Below are 19,606 nucleotides of genomic sequence, written 5' to 3' on the forward strand. Positions count from 1 at the left end.
ATTCTCCCTTTCTTATACATGCACTATCTCATTGATTTGCTTTGAATGAAACAACTTTCTACAAGCATGAGCCTCCAGAATGGGACATGAAGAACTGTGGTTCATACCTGTTGAGTGGGTCCAACCTTTCCATGAATTATTTCAAAGAGAGTAAAAAATTATTTCATGGCAAACATAAGTAAAATTAAATTTTAAAAAGGGTACAGTGTAAGAAGGGACATTTAAAATATTTTCCAAGTGCCCATTTTATTTACTGTGTTTTGATATTTACATTAAAGTGGTAAAAATATAGAAGACTGTTTTCACTTTGATTGTCTTAGAACCTGTAGAAATATTTGGTGTTATGTAAAGAGATGATTGTCAAAAGAGAAAAGTGCAACTTACACTACAGATTTTACACCAATATCTAATAAATCTCACAACAATGATATAATTGAACAAAATTCATAAGCGTAATTCAAGGAAATGTATGAATGCAATTATTTTATAAAAAAGTTTAACACATTTTAGTTGGTCAAATTAGAAGAAAAATGTGATTAATATAAATTAAATGTAAAAGTCTTAAAAGTCAGATATAGGAAAAGCTTTAATTCATAACTAACATCAGAATTTAAATTAATCTACAGGCATAGTATTTTATTTGAAAATAAATGCATAGTATATAAGCATGAAATAAACTTTCCATGTTGTTAATATTAGTTGACCCCTTCAATACTATGTTGCATTAAACAGAGTCTACCAACCCCCTACCAACTACAAAATTACCAGTTTTCTGGGGTTTGGGTTAGTGGGTAACTCAAACAAGATGCCGTGAATCTCAGCCTAAAATTGCTCCCCATTCTGGCTGTTTCTAGATTTTCCCTGCAGGTCCTCCTCCATCCCAATCCCTTGATTCCTCTTTACAGAGATACACTTTATAATCCTTTATATCCTGGTTAGCAGTACTGACCCAACCTCAGAATGATTAACAAACATATGTCTGTATCTTGACTCAGAATTAGCATGGAGTGATATATCGGAAGTAGGTTGGTGACAATTAGATAAGAGCCAGTTGCTGAAAAATGCACACAGAAGGGGTGTAGGATGACAGCAGGCTCAGTTGCAATCTAGAGTAAAACAGTGGCTATGGAGGAGTGGTGATTCAACCATAAGTCTTGCCCAGATTTTCCACAGATTTTCCTCATGAGGAAAGGCTCATGGGGAAAAAAATGCAAATAGACCTATAGCTATGGCTTGTCCCAGCTTGTGTACACATACTTGTGCTAGCTCTCATCTGAGCTAACACACCAAAAATAGTTGCGTAGCCATGGTAGCACTGGCAGTGGCTGTGGTGGTACAGGCTAGCTGGCCCACATACAAAACCTTCTGAACCCTGTGGGCATATACATTGGGTGGCAAGTCCATGCTGCTGCCTGTGCTACCATGGCAATGCTATTTTTACTATGCTACCTAGGGTGACCAGATGTCCCGAATTTATAGGGACAGTCCCGATATTTGGGGCTTTTTCTTATATAGGATCCTATCCCCCCCCCCCATGCTGATTTTTCACACTTGCTGTCTGATCACCCTAATACTAGCTCAGATAAGAGCTAGCACGAGTATGCATATGGGAGCTGGGAATCACACCCACTGCTCATAGTGTAGTTGTAGCCATAGGTACAAGGGAAGTGAATGGCAAACCAATTAATGCATAATTTTCTTGATCTAAACCACACAGGTGTTTTAGAGTTAAAGGAAGACACTATAGAAAGCTTGCTGGCTGCAGCTTGTCTCCTCCAGCTATCTCAAGTCATTGAAGTGTGTTGCAACTTTCTCATGAAACAGCTCCATCCTTCAAACTGCTTAGGGATTCGATCCTTTGGAGATGCGCAGGGTTGCATGGAACTCTTGAAGGTGGCGCATCTGTACACAATGGTAAGATTAATAATCCAACCATTTTGAAATGGCAGTATGAAGAGCAGGCATGAATACTATATTGGATCTGCAAAATCAATGGGGTGATGGAAAGATGGCCAGGGGTTATTGCAGCAGAACTAGCTGAGTGCAGAGGTATATGGGTGCAGCAATTTCACAGACTGATGTAGAAGCTGTGCTCTCCATTTGCACCCTTGAGATCAAGAGACACTGAGCCTTACTAAGGTACCATGCATCCAGGAACTCCCAGTGCAGGAGTATCCTGCACAATGCCTAACAAGAAATATGTGCCACAATCCATCCTCAAAAGGAAAATGTAATAGGTGTAATTACTGGGATCAAATTGGGAGCTGATAAAAACATTAGAAAGAAACGTTTGATTTTGCTGTTTATATTATTGACTTGTTATTTAATAACTTGCTGTTATTAAAAAGAAAAAGTATTAACAGTCATTTTTTTATATTTGAAGAAGATACAATACAGCTTGCAAACAGTGTCCTTTGAAAAGTCAACAGTATTCTGGTCTAGCGGATGTCAAGGGAAGACAACAGTTCATCTTTACTGACTAACGGAAGCGCAAAGAAAAGTCCAACACTGCTTTCAAGGTGTAGGCAAACAATAAGAACAATAAGAAAGGCGAAAAAGAAAAAGTGAATGAGATTTAGAAAAAAAATACAAAAGAGTGGCAATTATTATAGCAAAATTAACGTAAGAGGAAACACTCAGAGGAAACAAATAGCAATTTTATTCTCAAACTATGAGCACAAAATATCAACAAATTTTGTAGCAGCATAAAGGCTTCACAATTCTAAAGCCATTCCAGAGATAGAATGCTTTTATATGCGGAAGTAAATTAATTTGGACATGGTGGCAAATGAGGACAAACACTGGGATGAATTTTAAGTCATGGGTTACAACTTTATTAAATTTAAAGCAGTATTACCCTCCTTGCCAACTCACATACCAGGCATTTTAAGTGGTTCCAGTGCAGGGTTACATGGTTCCTACCATATAACCCATAGACTCTCCTCAGCCTAACCCTACAACTCAGATCAGTCTTCGAAATCCTACCACCACATCAGTTTCTCTGCAAGGGGAACAGAGGGTACTAAAGGGGGAACCTTGGCCCCCAAGGACCACAAGGTCTGCCCATTCCAGGAGCACAAGGCCCATCAGCAAAATGTCAGGGTTTTATTTTTTATTTTTTACACTTCTTGCTTTTTTCCTTTTAACATTGGAAACTAGCTACAAGTTGTGACAAACTTACATCCGTACCAAGCACTACATCCTATTCTTATTTAACTCCTCCAGGATGCTCTGAGGAAGGCAAAATACCCACAAGACCTTAGCCAATTTGGCCCCTATGGTAAGAAAAAAATCCTTCCTGACCCCAAAACAGGTCAACCCTACTCCATCTGCAATAACACAGCTCTGAAGCTTCCAGTTCAATGTGGGAAAAGTGGGGCTGCTATAATGGATCAAAATGAGGCTCCACATGGCCTTGGCTAGGGTTTAAGTTAATGAAAGGGATTCATTAGGGACCAATCACGACCCTCCCTCTCCCAGCTGGCCAATGAGTGGCTGGAGACTAAGCAGTGGGAGAGGCCACCTCTGCATCCCCTCTCCCCCCGGTCTGTGTTCTCCTTCTCATTTCTACTGGAATCTCCCAATCACTGCTGGCCCCATCCAGTTTTTCACCCATTAAAGGTGCGTGATTGGCATGAACAGATTGATGGCACTGTTCGTGTCCCTTCCTATAATATTACTAGAACACATATATACACTTATAGAGTTTGTGGATCATTCCCAGGTGGGAGGGGGTGAATGTGCTGTGGAGGATAGGATTAAAATTCAAAATGATCTGGACAAAGTGAACAAATGGTCTGAAGCAAATAGGATGAAATTCAATAAGGACAAATGCAAAATACTCCACTTAGGAAGGAACAATCAGTTGCACACATACAAACTGGGAAATGACTGCCTAGGAAGAAGTACTGCAGAAAGGGATCTGAGGGTCATAGTGGATCACAAGCTATGAGTCAGTGTAACACTGTCTCAAAAAGCAAACATTATTCTGGGATGCATTACCAGGAGTGTTGTAAGCAAGACACAAGAAGTAATTCTTCCACTCTACTCTGCACTCATTAGGCCTCAGAGGGAGTATTGTGTCCAGTTCTGGGTACCGCATTACAGGAAAGATGTGGACAAATTGGAGAAAGTCCAGAGAAGAGCAACAAAAATGATTAAAGGCCTAGAAAACATGACCTATGGGGGAAGATTGAAAAAAAATAGGTTTGTTTAGTCTGGAGCAGAGAAGACTGAGGGAGGGACAGGATAACAGTTTCCAAGTACATAAAAGCTTGTTACAAGGAGGATTGAGAAAAATTGTTTTCCTTAACCTCTTAAATATTCACATGTATCCGGGAGCTGAGGCTTTCAGAAGAATATAAAATATATCAAGAATCAGGGTAAAGTCATGAGATTTGACCACACTGCCCAGATATTACTCCCCCCCCCCTTTTTCCTGCTACCCAGCTGGAGCAAATCTCAGCCTCCTGTTCTTGTTTACAAAATGAAGCATGGTGCTGGCGAAGTGGGGCAGAGAAAAACGCTGCAAGCCCTATATCGCCCAGTCCCTAAGTACTTAGAGGCAAGAAAGGAAACCTGCACCATCTGGAACCAATTTAGGAATAAATTTAAAAGAAAATTTGTTTTAAACTAGATTGAATCGGTCTTACAAAAATTTGGGGGGTAACACTGCACACGCCCTGAACTTCAGGGGAAAGGATTAAATAAAAGGTTCTGATTTTGGCCCATCACCAGTTGAAACGTAAAAATATCCAAAGTAAGGGAGCAATTAATAAAGGCTTATTGCAAATAGAGAAATTGCTTGCAATATGAGCTAACAGTAAACAGATTAAAAAATCAGCCACAAAAAAGCAAACCTGAGAACTGTTCAATTACTTTAGTTATTGATGCAAAGTATTAACAATTTCCTGCCTGGTATCTCTGTCACGCAGATGAAGCCTGTTCTGATAAACAGCTTGCACTATTTTTGTAACTTAAAGTGGATTTGTCTTCCTGTTCCTATTCCCTGGATATCACAACATTAGAGCAGGATGTGTATTAAGGACCAAAGTGAACACCTCCTTTAAACTCTCAATACTGCTATTTTTATATCTATTTTAAATACAATAACTCTTTTCAAGTTTCATAGTAATAAAGTCTCTAACATTACTATAATAAAATCTATAACATATTACTGCCCACAAACAAAATGCATGATATTTTCAGCTTTGAAAATGTCTTCGTCTCCTTGTTCCAGGTTACATTATATTTTCAAATATGATATACTACTTTATGTAATTATAGATGTTAATTTATCCATTGAATGCAAACATACCTGGCTACATGTGTACAACAAAGAATATCGTTAATTTATTTTCCTTACTGTTGACTTGTAATTAGACTTCCTGAAGTAGTGTTTTTTGTGAAAATAAAAATATTGCTTTGAATGAAAGATTTTAGGACACCAAGATTCATGGCAAAATCCTGCAGACCATGGAGAACTGTATCTGAGTAAGAACTGCAGGCCTGGGTCCCCAAGTATTTTAGATTTTAGTGGGAGAAATGTGTAACCAGAACTGAATGAATTTCCATTGTTCATAGAATATCAGGTTTGGAAGGGACCTCAGGAGGTCATCTATTCCAACCACCTGCCCAAAGCAGGACCAATCCCCAGACAGATTTTTGCCCCAGATCCCTAAATGGCCCCCTCAAGGAATGAACTCATAACCTTGGGTTTAGCAGACCAATGCTCAAACCACTGAGCTGTCTAACAAAAGGTATTGTTAAAGATAAAATTTATTTTCTCTTGCTATCTTGTCTGCCATTAGTAGTACAAATATGTGGTCAAGACTTGGCAAAGTTTACTGCAAAAGAATGCTGAGGTAAGAACTAGATGTGTTTAAGAAATTTGCATTCATCATATCTAACCAGCAATAAATTGGACACTCAAACTGATTGTATGCATTCTATTCCAGATTTAACAGTATAATTTAGCTCTTATTTTCAATCTTAAATTGTTTTAGAACAACATATAGTCTTTGTGTAGAGACTATGCTGGAATGGGGGAAAGGGGTGTGTGTGTGTAGCCAGTACTGCTTCCTCTTCTGAAACTGGGGCAGCATCAGGCCTCCTAAACTGGGTGTAGGGTAATTTCCTTCTTCTTTTGCATGTGCTTGACAATAGATACAGATTAATGGATTACAGAGAGATAAAGTCTCAAGTTAAATCAAGATAGAAAAGCACATACACGATTTTTAAAGATAAGTCATTTAAATCCGTGGTTCTCAAAGCCAGTCCACCACTTGTTCAGGGAAAGCCCCTGGCGGGCCGGGCTGGTTTGTTTACCTGCTGCATCTGCAGATTTGGCCGATCACGGCTCCCACTGGCCGCAGTTTGATGCTCCAGGCCAATGGGGGCTGCGGGAAGGGTGGCCAGCACATCCCTCGACACGTGCTGCTTCCCGCAGCCCCCATTGGCCTGGAGCGGCGAACCGCGGCCAGTGGGAGCCACGATCGGCCAAACCTGCGGATGCGGCAGGTAAACAAACCAGCCCGGCCCACCAGGGGCTTTCCCTGAACAAGCGGCAGACCAGCTTTGAGAACCTCCGATTTAAATAATCTGGATTTAAATCACTCTATTTTGATTCGGAGCATAAGAGGGAGTCAAAAATCCTGGATTCTATTCCTGATTTTGTCACTGACTCACTGTAAGCTTTGGACAAATCACTTACAGACTCATTTTCAGAAGTACTTAGTAACCATGCTTCTTATGCAGCTGAAACTCAGGTCATTGATCTCTGTAAAATGGGTGTAACTTGCTGGGGTTATGAAAGACCTAGAGAGTTGTTTTACTTCTAATCTTGGATCATATTAATAGTAAAAAAATCTTTAATAATCCTTCTATAAATTAAGAATGAATCATTCAATCTGAGTGTTTAATGCTCACAAAAGTGAAGAATGTATATCTCTCTGGAGCCGGGTGCTCTCCAGGCATATGGCGTACAATCTTCTCTAAATCATTGTTAATGAACTTCACCACTACTGTGCTTCTGTCCCTGGGCCTCTCTTTGAGCAGAGTGTAACAACTAAGCCAAAGTGTTTGGAAAGTTTGTTCATAACATAGCACAATGATAAAAAAAATCATTACCCTGTAATTCTGCTTCTTTGAAAATGTCACCACCCAAGATTCTTGTCCTGGGGCCTCAGCTTTCTAGTGCCAGACTGGTCAGAGATCTCCAAGGTATTAGATTGTTGACACTGACAGTTGGGTATGAGCTCCTCCCCTGGGTTCCTTCTCACGTCTGCCTCTTCCCCCTCTAGAACCTTAAATACACGCCTGAGGGAGCACCCGTAAAATTGCCAACTCACCAGGTTGCCTTTCCTTGCCACTGCTGATGTATCACAGGACAACAACTGAGCCTGCTAGGTGCTAGTGTGCTAAGGCAGGAAAAAACAGTTCTTCTTCTACCTAGTATTGAAATGCCAAGGCAACTATGATGATGTTTGAAACCTCTCATGCATGTCAGCCCTCCATGCCTCTGATGAGGGAGTGACCAATGGCTTGAGAGAGAGATGGAGCTGCCTAAAAATAGTTAATTTCCTCAAAAGAACTGGAGTAGCCATGGGGAAAAAAATCCAGCACACAGTTCCTGTGGGGGAGCTCTTTTGCTAACCATAAAGGGACTGACTCACAAAAGATTCTAGAGGGAGCTGAGGCAGCGGTAATTGGAATGGAAGACATGGCTCAGACCCAAATGCCAGTGTCTCAGAGAACAAAGATGTAAGATCCAGGGGAATTCTAACCTATCTTGTTAGTACTGGTGTCCTATTATTTATGTATTACAACAGTGTCCAGAGGCCCAGTTTGGATTGGGGGCTCATTGTGCTTTGCTCTGAAACAGTCCCTGGCCTCTAGATCTATCCTGTTCATACACTATCTTTAAAGAAGGCTAAAGTCACAAAACTCACTTTGATATCTCACTTATGACTTAAGTCACTGTCTGGAATTTACAAGTGAAAGGCTGGCAAGCAAATTTAGTATAAATCCTCTAGATCTTTTCTATGTAGTTCTCAATTGCATTCTACATTTCAAGTTATCTATTTCTTTTTAGGCATGAAAAAACTTCTTAAAGAAATTAATTTTGGCTGTACTTCAGAAACCATGTTAGATTCAGTAATCTGTAGAACATTGTCTAGATTCTATTAGGGAGCAGGCATATAACCCATGCAAAATGCATTCTCTGCTCAAATATTGTATCAAGGTGTCAATAACATGAGTTCATTGAAATCTATTCCTTTTTAGGAACACTTCACAGAAGTGATACAGAATCAGGAATTTCTTTTGCTTCCTGCTAGTGAAATAGCAAAACTCCTGTCTAGCGATGACATCAATGTACCAGATGAAGAAGCCATATTCCAGGCTTTAATGATGTGGGTGAGACATGATTTGCAAAGCAGGCAACGAGACTTAGGAATGCTCCTCTCTTACATTAGACTGCCACTACTCCCACCACAGGTATATGACTGTACAGTAACAGGTAATAGCTTTAAATCACTACCCTCTCAAAACCTTTCCTCGATGTGACGTACCAGGGTACAATCCAGATCAGTAGGGGGCTGTGTCACCCCTTCCTTACAATCTTGGGTGCCTTGCAATGCTTTGCTGAAGTAGCTCCCACCTGGGCCACTCAGCAACAGCCTTTTCAGTATTCAAGCCACACCCTGAAGGTCTGTGTGCCAGCCATCTTTGGGTTACACTGCAGCGTTCACCACCCTTGGTTATTCTGCAGAGTGACCCCAACACACACCCCAGTCTCAGATTTTCCCACAGACATGTATGTCCTGCTCAGCCCTCTCCGGAACAATACATATATTTTAAATCTGTTATTCCTTTAAGGGAATGAAATCCCAGTTTATTATCTCAAACAGTTATTCAGACTCTTCAATTTGAACACATCAGATTATTGTGATGCTCTGTACCTCAGGGGAACCCCCGAACCCCCATGTTCATCCTTATAATATGATTGTGTGGTAGCCAATGCAAAGTTTGTCATGTCGGGTGTCTTTGGAAGGCTCATGATGCACTGAGCATTGTTGTTTCAGTAATCTTATAGGTTGTAATTTCACGTATATAGTTATGAGGCTGAAAATGTGTCCTTATAGCTTAAAACAAGCCCAGACAAAACTCTCCAGGAGCAGAGGGGCAGTTCACACCTCATCAGGGCATGTATGGGACAAAACCAGCCCAGCCCAGGAACAAAGGACACTGGCCTAGGCAGCAACGAAGGATCTGTTGGACTCTTGAGTGAGTCACCCTCCTTCCCTTGGTCAGTTTGGGATTATGATGAGGTAATGCTCACCTGACTCTGAAGGGGCGTGGGGTAGCAAAGCCAAGAAGGAAGAAAGAACATGATAAAAGGGAGAGACATTTGCCCTGCAGTCTCTCTTCCACCTCCATCTACAGACACCACCACCAAGCTACTGAAGTGCTGATCAAAGGGGAGAGCCTGGCTGTAGGGCAATCAGCCAGCCTGTGGTGAGAGGCGTTTAAGTTTGCAAGGGCACTGAAAGTGTTAAGATCAGCTTTGACTTATAATCACTTAAAATCTATCTTTTGTGGTTAATAAGTTTGTTTGTTTATTCTACTTGAAGCAGTGCATTTGGTTTGTAGTGTGTCAGAGACTCTCCTTGGGATAACAAGCCTGGTACATATCAATTTCTTTGTTAAATTGATTAACTCATATAAGCTTGCAGCATCCAGCGGGCATAACTGGACACTGCAAGATGGAGGTTCCTAGGGTTGTGTCTGGGAACGGAGATATTGGCTAGTATCATTCAATTGCACAATCCAAGCAACAGCTGGCCAAAAGTGCTTACTCATGTAGCTGGGAGCAGCTTAAATGCAAGAGGCTGTGCGTGAACAGCCTGGGAGTGGGGGTTCTCAGCCAGGGTAAGGCTGGCTCCCAGATTCGAAGATTGGAGTGATCTAGCAGATCACCAGTCCAGATAACACCAGGGGAACGTCACAATTAGATAAAGCAGTAAAAAGTTTATTAACTATGAAGAAATTGATTTGAGTATAAGTAATGATGCATAAAAATCAGAAGTGGTTACAAGAAAATAGAGATATTTATTAATGCTCAACTATATCAGATTCAAGCAAAGTTTCTTACCACAAATTATTGACCAAACTCTGAGGTCAGAAACGCTCACCCGGAGTCCAGCAGTCTCTTCAGGGTGCAGTGAATGTGATAGACAGGGGAGTAAAAGTTTGTCCCTCCTTTTTAGAGATTCAGTCCCCCTCTTGAAAAATATTTCCAGCTGGGCACTAAAAGACAAAGAGTCTATGTGGAAGGATGTTCCCTGCTGGCTTTTTCTCACCTGGTTGAGCCTTCTTGGTTTCCCTCCCAGCTTGATGACTCTGTTTATTGCTTAAGTGCAAATTAAGGCAAGCACACGTTCCTTTGTCTAAGACATTCCTATTTGCTGATTTCTGTTTGGGCTGGGCTGTGGTGTTTGGAACATGTGTTAATAACAATATACAGGTAAATCTTATAACTTAAAATATTTGTGGCAACATTTTATGTAATCAGGATTATACTGACCAGCAAATTATGAGTTTTTAAATGATGCCTGAAAATGCATACTTTGTATGAAGATTACAATAGTGTGTTGGTGTTAATACAGGGGAATATTCTGTCACACACACACACACACACACACACTCACTATTTACAGTTTTGGGAAATAGCATATTTCTATACTAAAAAGATTTGATATTTTGGTAAACGGCCAAGTAATTATTATTGATTTTCAAAGGTCCAATAAAGAGAATATCATGAGGCCAATGTAGTTATTCATGCTGAAAATCTGCCCATTTTTAGAATACCAATCTACTGCATATCTACCTGAAATGTAGTGCTTTGTTGTATTTTCTTATCTAGTAACAGAAACTTGGATATCCTACAAACTCACTATCTTAAATCGCAAACCAGTTTGAAGACTGAATAATTTTTAAAAACACCTACAACTTTTACTGTCCTTGAATTTTAGCACCATATCACACAATATAGAAACCAGCTGTGTATATTTCATTACATGCATCATTACTCAACCTTTAACATTGAAATGGACACTTTATCAAAGGGAGTCACAGAGACAGCTGTACAATTCTGTAGTGAGCAGACATTTTATTTGTGATGTTTGTAGTAGAAACATAGTAGCTGTAGTGTCAATACATCCCAACATCAAAACATAATGCAATGTGTTGCAATGCATTACATGACATGCATTGCCAGGATATCACTTCATAATTTTATGGCTTTCTGATTCTCTAATATTTTTACTCTCTTCATTTCAACCATGCTAGTTGGTCAGAATCAGGGGTTGTTCCTCTTTCCTTCCTAGTTTTGTAAAGGGTATGAGGGGGACCCTTGTCAGTCTGATCTGTAGGTCAGAATATGAAGCGCTGATCAAACTTTTGATTCCAACACTGCATGTAGGTTCCCAAAGAGCATAAGGTTCTACAGTTGCAGGCTGGATATCGATATTGCATATATTTCTTTTTAAAAAGACACACAGACTTGTAATTAGTTCCTCTATTAGTAAAGTTGCCTCCTTTATTATAATGGATGAGCTTCTAGTCATGTCAAAAGGAGTTTTGCCATTGACTTCAATGGGAGCAAGATTGTGGCTGTTCATATGAGTAAATAAAAACCTTTTAAAGATTTTATTTTCTTATATTTATATTATTTTTTTACATTATATATTCTTATATTTACATTATTTTGCATCAGATAATTTATTTGGACTATGACAAAGCTCAAATGAAAGATGGACCCAAAAAGTTAGATCTGTGATTTTGTTTCAGATATTAATTTGTATCCCATCTTTTATTATTTAAATGAGTATAGATCAATCTGTTTTATTTCTCAGTTACTAGCAGATCTTGAAAATAGCCCAATGTTCACGCATGACCTTGAGTGTCAGAAACTTCTTATGGAAGCTATGAAGTATCATCTCCTACCGGAAAGAAGATCCATGATGCAGAGTCCTCGAACTAAACCTAGGAAGTCTACAGTGGGTGCACTTTATGCTGTGGGAGGCATGGATGCTACTAAAGGCAAGTTTGGAAGTTTTTTCAGTTATTTTAGGAACACCCAGATAATAAATGACAACGCAGTTATAGGGTTATTAGAAAGTTTCTAAACACAGAAATTTAGGGATGAAAGAATAAAAGATCCGCTCACTCTGTGCTCTGCCTTCTAGCAGGAAGACCCACAGTTGTAAGTAGTAGATTAACATCTCAAAGTTTAGACTTCAGGTTCAATTCAGAGGAGCACTCAAAAATTTAGAGGTTTATAGCAGAATTTTTCTGAAAAAACAATGAGAAGAAAATTACACTATTTCCTACATGTGGCCAGTTTGGAAATACAGTGAAACATTTTGTATATTGTTCTGGAACTTCGAGCTCCAGTCTCGACCAAATCCTGAAAGGTGAGAGGGAAAAATTAAAAAAAAAAAAAAAACCCTCAATATTATTGGACCATTTAAAAAGTATCATTTCATTACTGCTTCTAAACAAAGCAAATCCCATCTTTAAAGTAAGAGAACCTTTCATTAGATCCCTTTAAGGTGCAACAAACCCTTTTCTTCCAACCAGCCGGACAAAAACCCAAAGCATACAGGGTTCTCACACCTGAAGTCATGTTCAGTCACTATGGCATGTACACAACCAAAAAAAAAAAAAAAAAAATCAAGGAAATATCACTTAGCAGTTTCTTTTCACAGTCTGCATCCTATTCTTTAATGATTTACTATGAATTATACATAGAAATGTCATTCAACAGAATTCTGTGACTAAGCCTTTTCAAACTACTAAAAAGAGGCCAGAAGTACAGGTTCATGTGAACTGTAATACTTTTATGTCTGTCCCTTTAAAAATGGAATACTTCATACATTAGGGAACATGCTAATTAATGTTCAGCAAACCTTACTCTCACATCTACAGTGCATGAGCTTGGAAATACAATTATTCCAAAATGTCATAGGGCTACGTCACAGAGCTCCCACTCTTCAGAAAATAAGCAGCACGATAGGATGTTATAATTAGTTTCAAGACTAATGATTCGCTCCTTTGCTGCATGTAACGAATATTAATAGCATTTCAAGACAGTTGCCCATTCCACTTTTAGGTTTTAAAAGTATTACATATACTGAGTGAGTTCCTTTAAAATTACAGCTCACCTCCTAAACATCAAATATCCATAACAGCTAGCGTTATGAAGAGCAAGAAAAATGGTTAGCATGATTGATTTGTGTTTCCTGAAGAGTCTGAAATAATTGCAACTCTACAGGCTTTTAAATGTGAAACATACATGATGGCAACTATCACTAGATAAAGGAAAGAAACCGAGGCTCTTTCCTGAAGTCAGTTTCATCAAACAAAATTATATTGTAATGGCTGGATTTATATCTGTGTTTTGGTGAACAATATTAAGCATTAATGAACTGTGTAAATCATCTGCTACCAAGAACTGGAAGCTTAAAGATAAACTAGTTCCCCCCCCACCCCCCATCAAAAGAAAAAAAATTCCAATTTGTTTTCCAAGCAAGTACTATAAAAAGAAAGGACATTTTTAATGAACATGTGTACTTCCCATCAGTGACTCTTTTTACTCATTATCTTGGAAAGAATCCATTTGTTTGAACTTTCGCCTTTTGATGGTTAGGAAGTCAGTACTTCCCCACTTTCCCATGACAGCTCTGACTCACATCTTGAGCCTGCATTGGATTTGTAAGATAAAATCAACACCTAACTACTGTACACTACTACGACAACATGGAATGGGAATAAATTGTCACCTCTGCCAATAATGCACTTCTGTTAGGAGAACAAAAAAAAAACCCAACCCCCCCCACCCCCACCAAAAAATAAAAAAATAAAAATAAAAACAACCTATGGTACCAGGCATACCTAGTACCATTCATATTTATCAGAGGATATCATGAAACAGCTTAAAGAAAGATCAAAAGTAGGCTTATTTGCTGAAATTTTCAGAGGCACCTAGGTTCCCAAATCCATTGAATTTGAATGGGTGTTGGGTGCTTAACTCCTGTAGGCTCCTCTGAAAATTACAGCTGGTATGCACAGATACACTTTACATAGTTAATATAATTTCACCTACTTTTAAAATTAGTGGGTTGAATGTTTCTTTAAATCTTTTGAAATAATCAGACTGGAGGACTTTGGGAAAGCTCACCCATTAGGAGAGCGGAACAAACGGGTAGGGGTCAAAGAAATGAGTAGTAAATAGGCAAACAAAATGAAGAGAGCAGTGAAAGAGGTAGTGAAAGAGATATACAAATTCAGAATAAAAGGAGAGATTAGGGAAGATGAAGAATGTTTAAAACTAGGAAAATGGAAAAGATCAGAAGGGAAAGAGGGAGAAGCCAAAATATAAAAAGAAAACATTTAAAAATGTTATTTTAAACTTCTTGATCTTGTTAGTTCCATTGCCCTGCTATTCCTCCAATGTATTTGGATCAGTATTTCCAGATGGTCTGGTAGACAGCAATGCTTTCCATGGTGTTCATCAGAGCAGTAGGGATTAGTCAGATTAATTTCAAGAGTCACTGGATTTTGAAAAGCATGCAACAGCCACCAGAAGGAGATAAAAAGAGAACATTAGATATTGTTCTGGTTATTTCAGTACACTTAACAAGCACAGTGGTGGAGTCACTCCCAGCTGGATTTGTGAGAGTACTATGCAGTAAATTCTAAACCTTCTTTCCAGTTTCTTCCTGCTGTTGTGTTGGTGCCATAAACCATACTTTAATTGCTAATTACAGCTCTGTGGTACTTGCCTTCACTTCTATCAAAATTAGTAGATTTTATTCACATTAGGAGACAGGCAGAAAATCAATTTGCTTTTTCCATATGGTTGCCTTCAGGACCATGTGAATGAATCCACCCAATCATGCTAGAAGGGAGCTTTGGACTCATAGGTATGATTAACAATTGCCTCCTGCCTACCTTAGTTATTGGGCAGTGGCCTCCCTGATGCGTTAGATCAGCACTTATGGAAGCAACAGCAGCTACTGAATGACTGACAGGAGCCATTGCTTTGAAAAGGGTACATTTTGACTGGCATGGAGTCAGGGTCCTAATAATAGAGGTAGAAAGGAATCTTTCACTAAAAGCATTACAAAAAACACAGCAATGTAAAAAGAAAAAGTGAAAATACAGGTCATGTATTATTGCAGATTTGGGATTATTTCAAGGCCATGATGTGGTTGAAATTCGTGGTAACTAGCAGTGTGCAAGCACATCATTTTACCTTGTGTGTTTTTAATAAAGTAAAACGTACATCATAAACGTTGTTCTGGATGCACATGCAGGATTCATATACATTCATAAATATATTAAAGGGCAGATATTTAAACATGGCATCTGCAATTTTTCTTATGGTTGTGACAATTTAAGTACAAATATTGCTAGGCACCACAGTGCCCCGAGAGATCATACTCATAAGGAAATGAAAAGAAGAGAACCTCATAATACCTGAGTAACTCATCAATTTAACAACTTTGCAAAATTAACTATAGCCAAAACATTTGTTTACATCTAATCCTGAAGTCTCTAGTGCTTGATTTACTTTCATATGCCTGACAAAGCTATACCAATGCATTTAATGTGGCTGTCTCAGTAAGTCCACAATTTTCAACCTAAGAACTAGATCTCAATTAGAGTCAATGCACAGTATTGTCAAAGCCTTCAAATTTCATAATGGTATTTGTGAGGGGGGATGGGGTGTGGGTGGAGAGGGTGTTGGAATAGAAATTACTGAATGTTAAACACTAAGTACCATCTGCTATTTAAAGTTTTGATAATTATGCTTTTAACAGGTACCACTACAATTGAGAAATATGACCTTAGGACAAACAGTTGGATACAAATTGGTACCATGAATGGTAGACGATTGCAGTTTGGAGTAGCAGTAATTGACAACAAGCTCTATATTGTGGGAGGAAGAGATGGCCTGAAAACCTCTAATACAGTTGAATGTTTCAATCCAGCTACCAAAGTTTGGACTATAATGCCTCCTATGTCAACTCACAGACACGGCTTAGGTAAGAGTTAGAGTTACTGTACAATATACATTGCACCACATTTACAGATTAATACTGGTTTTAAGGATGATAATTGTAAATGTTAACTGTTGCCATAATTTTTAAAAATATTTACCAATAGAAAGCAATGGTTTATTCAGGATATTTTTCAAATCCAGCTACTTTCCCACTGCTATAAAATCCTTCCTTGTTATTATCCTAACAAACTTGCCCTGGCCTTTCAATGCTAATTTTGCTCTGAACATTTGCAAAAATATATACAAAGGTAAAAGTAACAAATTAGTAGGAAAATCTAAAATCCCATTGACAATCTAAGGGATCTATTTGCAATACACAATGGACTTTGCAGATGCCATTGACTTCAATTAGCATTGGGAGTGCTCAGCACATCTGAAAATAAGGACCTAAACCACTGGCAAATATATTTAATTAAATATAAGTGTGCAAAGACTAATATATTTACAAACACTTACATCCTATAGTCAACACACTTTACAACACCCAATGAATTTGTCCTTTCAATTCTATTGAGAAAAATATTCTTCTATTTTACCTTCTCCCATTGAGAGAAAGCTTATACAACTTAATATGCCTTCAGACTATATCCCTCTATACATCTTTAATGACTATGTGAAATCAACAGTAATCATACAATTGTGTATTCCCATTACAGAACAACAAAAACAGGGACAATTTTAAGGCTGGGTGGGCAATATAAGCAGGATTTTAAAAGGTAGAAAATCCTTCTTTGTAGAAAATTGTAGCATGTGAATTGAGAGGGACACAATTCTAGAAACATGTATTTCATGAAAATCTTTGAGCTGTTCACGAAGATAATCATTACAGTAAACACAATAAGAATAATAATTTAAAAAGTCAAATGACTGATGACATTAGATTCATAACCATTCAAGCAGATTTCATGGCATGTATTACCTTTCCACCAAGTACTCTGTACTGACAACACAGCTTAAAGTGCTCTTTCAAGTCTGTCAACTTCGCAACTATTTGCTTTGATAAGACAAGCAGGAGCTATATATATATATATATAAATAAATAAAATATTACATAAAACAGGTGAAATCCTAGCCACAATTAAATCTATGGGAATTTTACTGTTGACTTCAATTGGGCAGGATTCACCCAATATATAGACTATTATGTTAAAAACCAAATGCTTAAAGTTAGGTTCCTAAATCAGCCTGATTTTCAAAGCTGTCTTGAACCTATAGTTCCTAGTAGCTTCAGTTAGATTTTGTGTCTTTGAAAATCAGACCATTTATATTTAGGTCTGTAAATATGGATTTAAAAGCCTAACTTTAGGCATCCAGATTCAAATGAAACAAACAAAAACTAAACATACTATAAAGCATTCTCAACAATATGAAGGAAAAGGAAATGAGAAAACTCAAAGGCTTCATAGAAGCTGAATGAACTTGTTCCTGTACCTAAATGCACAGCATCAAATGCAAAGCTTATGTGCAACTTCTAAACATATTAATAAATACTACTACTACTACTATTACTACTAACCTGAAGGGTTCAGTACAAATGGAAATGGCCAAACCCTGAAGCGGGAAGTGTCCATGTTAAAACTGCTTCCCTGTTTATCTTGGAGTTAAAATCTGTGTTTTCCCAGCAGAAAAACTATATTTGGATAAAATGTGTGTGACTTTCATTCTGCTCAGTGTCATGTAGATTTTATATGAGGTGATTTTTCTGTAAAGACATTTTTAGAGAAATGAAAAGCCATAACTATAGCAGGCAATGAATATTAGTTACTGAAATGTTCTGATGTCAGACTTATCTAATTTTGTCTCTAATTCTATTTTTCAAAGGCGTAGCAATGCTTGAAGGACCAATGTATGCTGTTGGCGGTCATGATGGATGGAGTTATCTTAATACAGTAGAAAGATGGGACCCCCAGGCACGGCAATGGAATTACGTTGCTAGCATGTCAACTCCTAGAAGCACAGTGGGGGTTGCAGCATTAAATAGCAAGTATGTAAACAGACAAGCTGAAGGACTGGGGGTGGGTTGGAAGGTTATTTACTTACTTTTGCTCAGATATGTGGTGTGACAATTTACTTCCAATATTTAATAACTTCTTCTCTGAAGAGAACTTAAGATTGTATAATAACAGAAAGACATATCATCCCAGATCACACAACCTCAAAAATTATTGTGCTAAATATCCTTTCAAAGTTTCCCTTCATAAATTGTATCTTTATGGTATTTTAGCTATTCATAGTTACACTAATTTGAAATGATACCACAGTCATTTCAGAATTTTAGATTTTGGTCTTTTGATCTATTAGCTTTTTAAGAAATGTTTTCATTTTACTTCTACCTTCTAAAATCAGCAATAGAGTGCTGATACAATGTCTAGAAGGAGCCACAAGCTGAAAGCAATACTTGCCCACCAAGTAAATAACCATTGTAAACCTAAACCCCATCACCCCCTTCACTAGCAAGTCCAAAATAAGAATAGAACAAGAAACAAAGGGAAAAAATACTCAGTACAGAGAGAAGGAAGGAAAAGTTTTAATCATCAGGTTTGAAATAATTTATCTCCCCAGAACCATAGTTTTTAATCTTGTCAGTGTTTATATGGCCTTTCTTCCATCTAATCTAGACAAATTGAGTTCCATGCGGTTTATTGTTCCTGGGTCTTTCAGATGAGAATTGAAAATGGATGTTCAGAGACACTACAGATCCCCAGGAACTTTGCACAAAAGTAGACATTCTATCCATGCATCTTGGGCTAAAAATTGCCCCTCCTCCCAGTATTGTGTAGTGAGCCACACTTTATTTTCTTCTATTTTCCAATTTAATAAGGGGCTGCAGCATTTCAGCATTGGTGGAGCAATTCCTAAATCGGTATACAATAGGATCAATTTTATCCTCCATTCCCCACACACCAGTCAGGAAGCAAATTGGAAAACCAGCTGCTTTTGGAGAGAGGGGTTTCATTCTATGAAAGCCTCTAGTTATGATGTTATGTGGGGCATGGATGAGCATGAAAAGGTCCCCTAGTTCACACCCCTCTGCATCCCATGTTGCCAAATCCATTTATATAGCTTTCAAATTCAAGCAAAATTATAACCCTAAATATGCAATGGCAGAATGAAGCTGGCAAATGACCTTAAGAGTTTAATATATATGTTTACTCAGAACATTTAGAGAAGCAGAACTAGCTATTCAAGCCCATTTTATCACAGAGGAAATACCTTGCAGACATCCTCAGTATAAATTTTACAAGAAACTCCTTAGTGTCTTCTACATTGATATGCAGGAAATCCCTTTGCTAAAGAGGAAATCCAGCCCCATGATGTCTCAGGCCTAAAGCAATCCTGAAACAGGCTGCCTGGCTCCAACCTGACCTAATTTATGTCTGTTAGTTTTGTGAGGCAATCTACTGCACAACAGGGGATATGAGGAGTTAAACTATGTTTCATTTAGCTCCTACTAATGCCCTCCAACTTGGTGAAAGG

At 38.3% G+C, this 19,606-nt stretch overlaps 1 protein-coding gene across 4 annotated transcripts in view; it reads left to right on the forward strand.

Moving 5' to 3' along the window:
- KLHL4 (kelch like family member 4) overlaps positions 1-19,606 on the forward strand; it is a 210,027-nt gene that overhangs the window by 181,999 nt on the left and 8,422 nt on the right. For all 4 annotated transcript variants that reach the window (XM_054040751.1, XM_054040749.1, XM_054040752.1 and 1 more), the window contains 5 exons: positions 1,718-1,914; positions 8,284-8,496; positions 11,916-12,102; positions 15,888-16,112; positions 17,951-18,113. In XM_054040751.1, coding sequence (XP_053896726.1) covers positions 1,718-1,914; positions 8,284-8,496; positions 11,916-12,102; positions 15,888-16,112; positions 17,951-18,113 — 985 coding nt within the window. The remainder of the gene's footprint in view (positions 1-1,717; positions 1,915-8,283; positions 8,497-11,915; positions 12,103-15,887; positions 16,113-17,950; positions 18,114-19,606) is intronic.

Source organism: Malaclemys terrapin, chromosome 9 (genome assembly GCF_027887155.1).
Source record: "Malaclemys terrapin pileata isolate rMalTer1 chromosome 9, rMalTer1.hap1, whole genome shotgun sequence".
NCBI lineage: Eukaryota > Metazoa > Chordata > Testudines > Emydidae > Malaclemys > Malaclemys terrapin.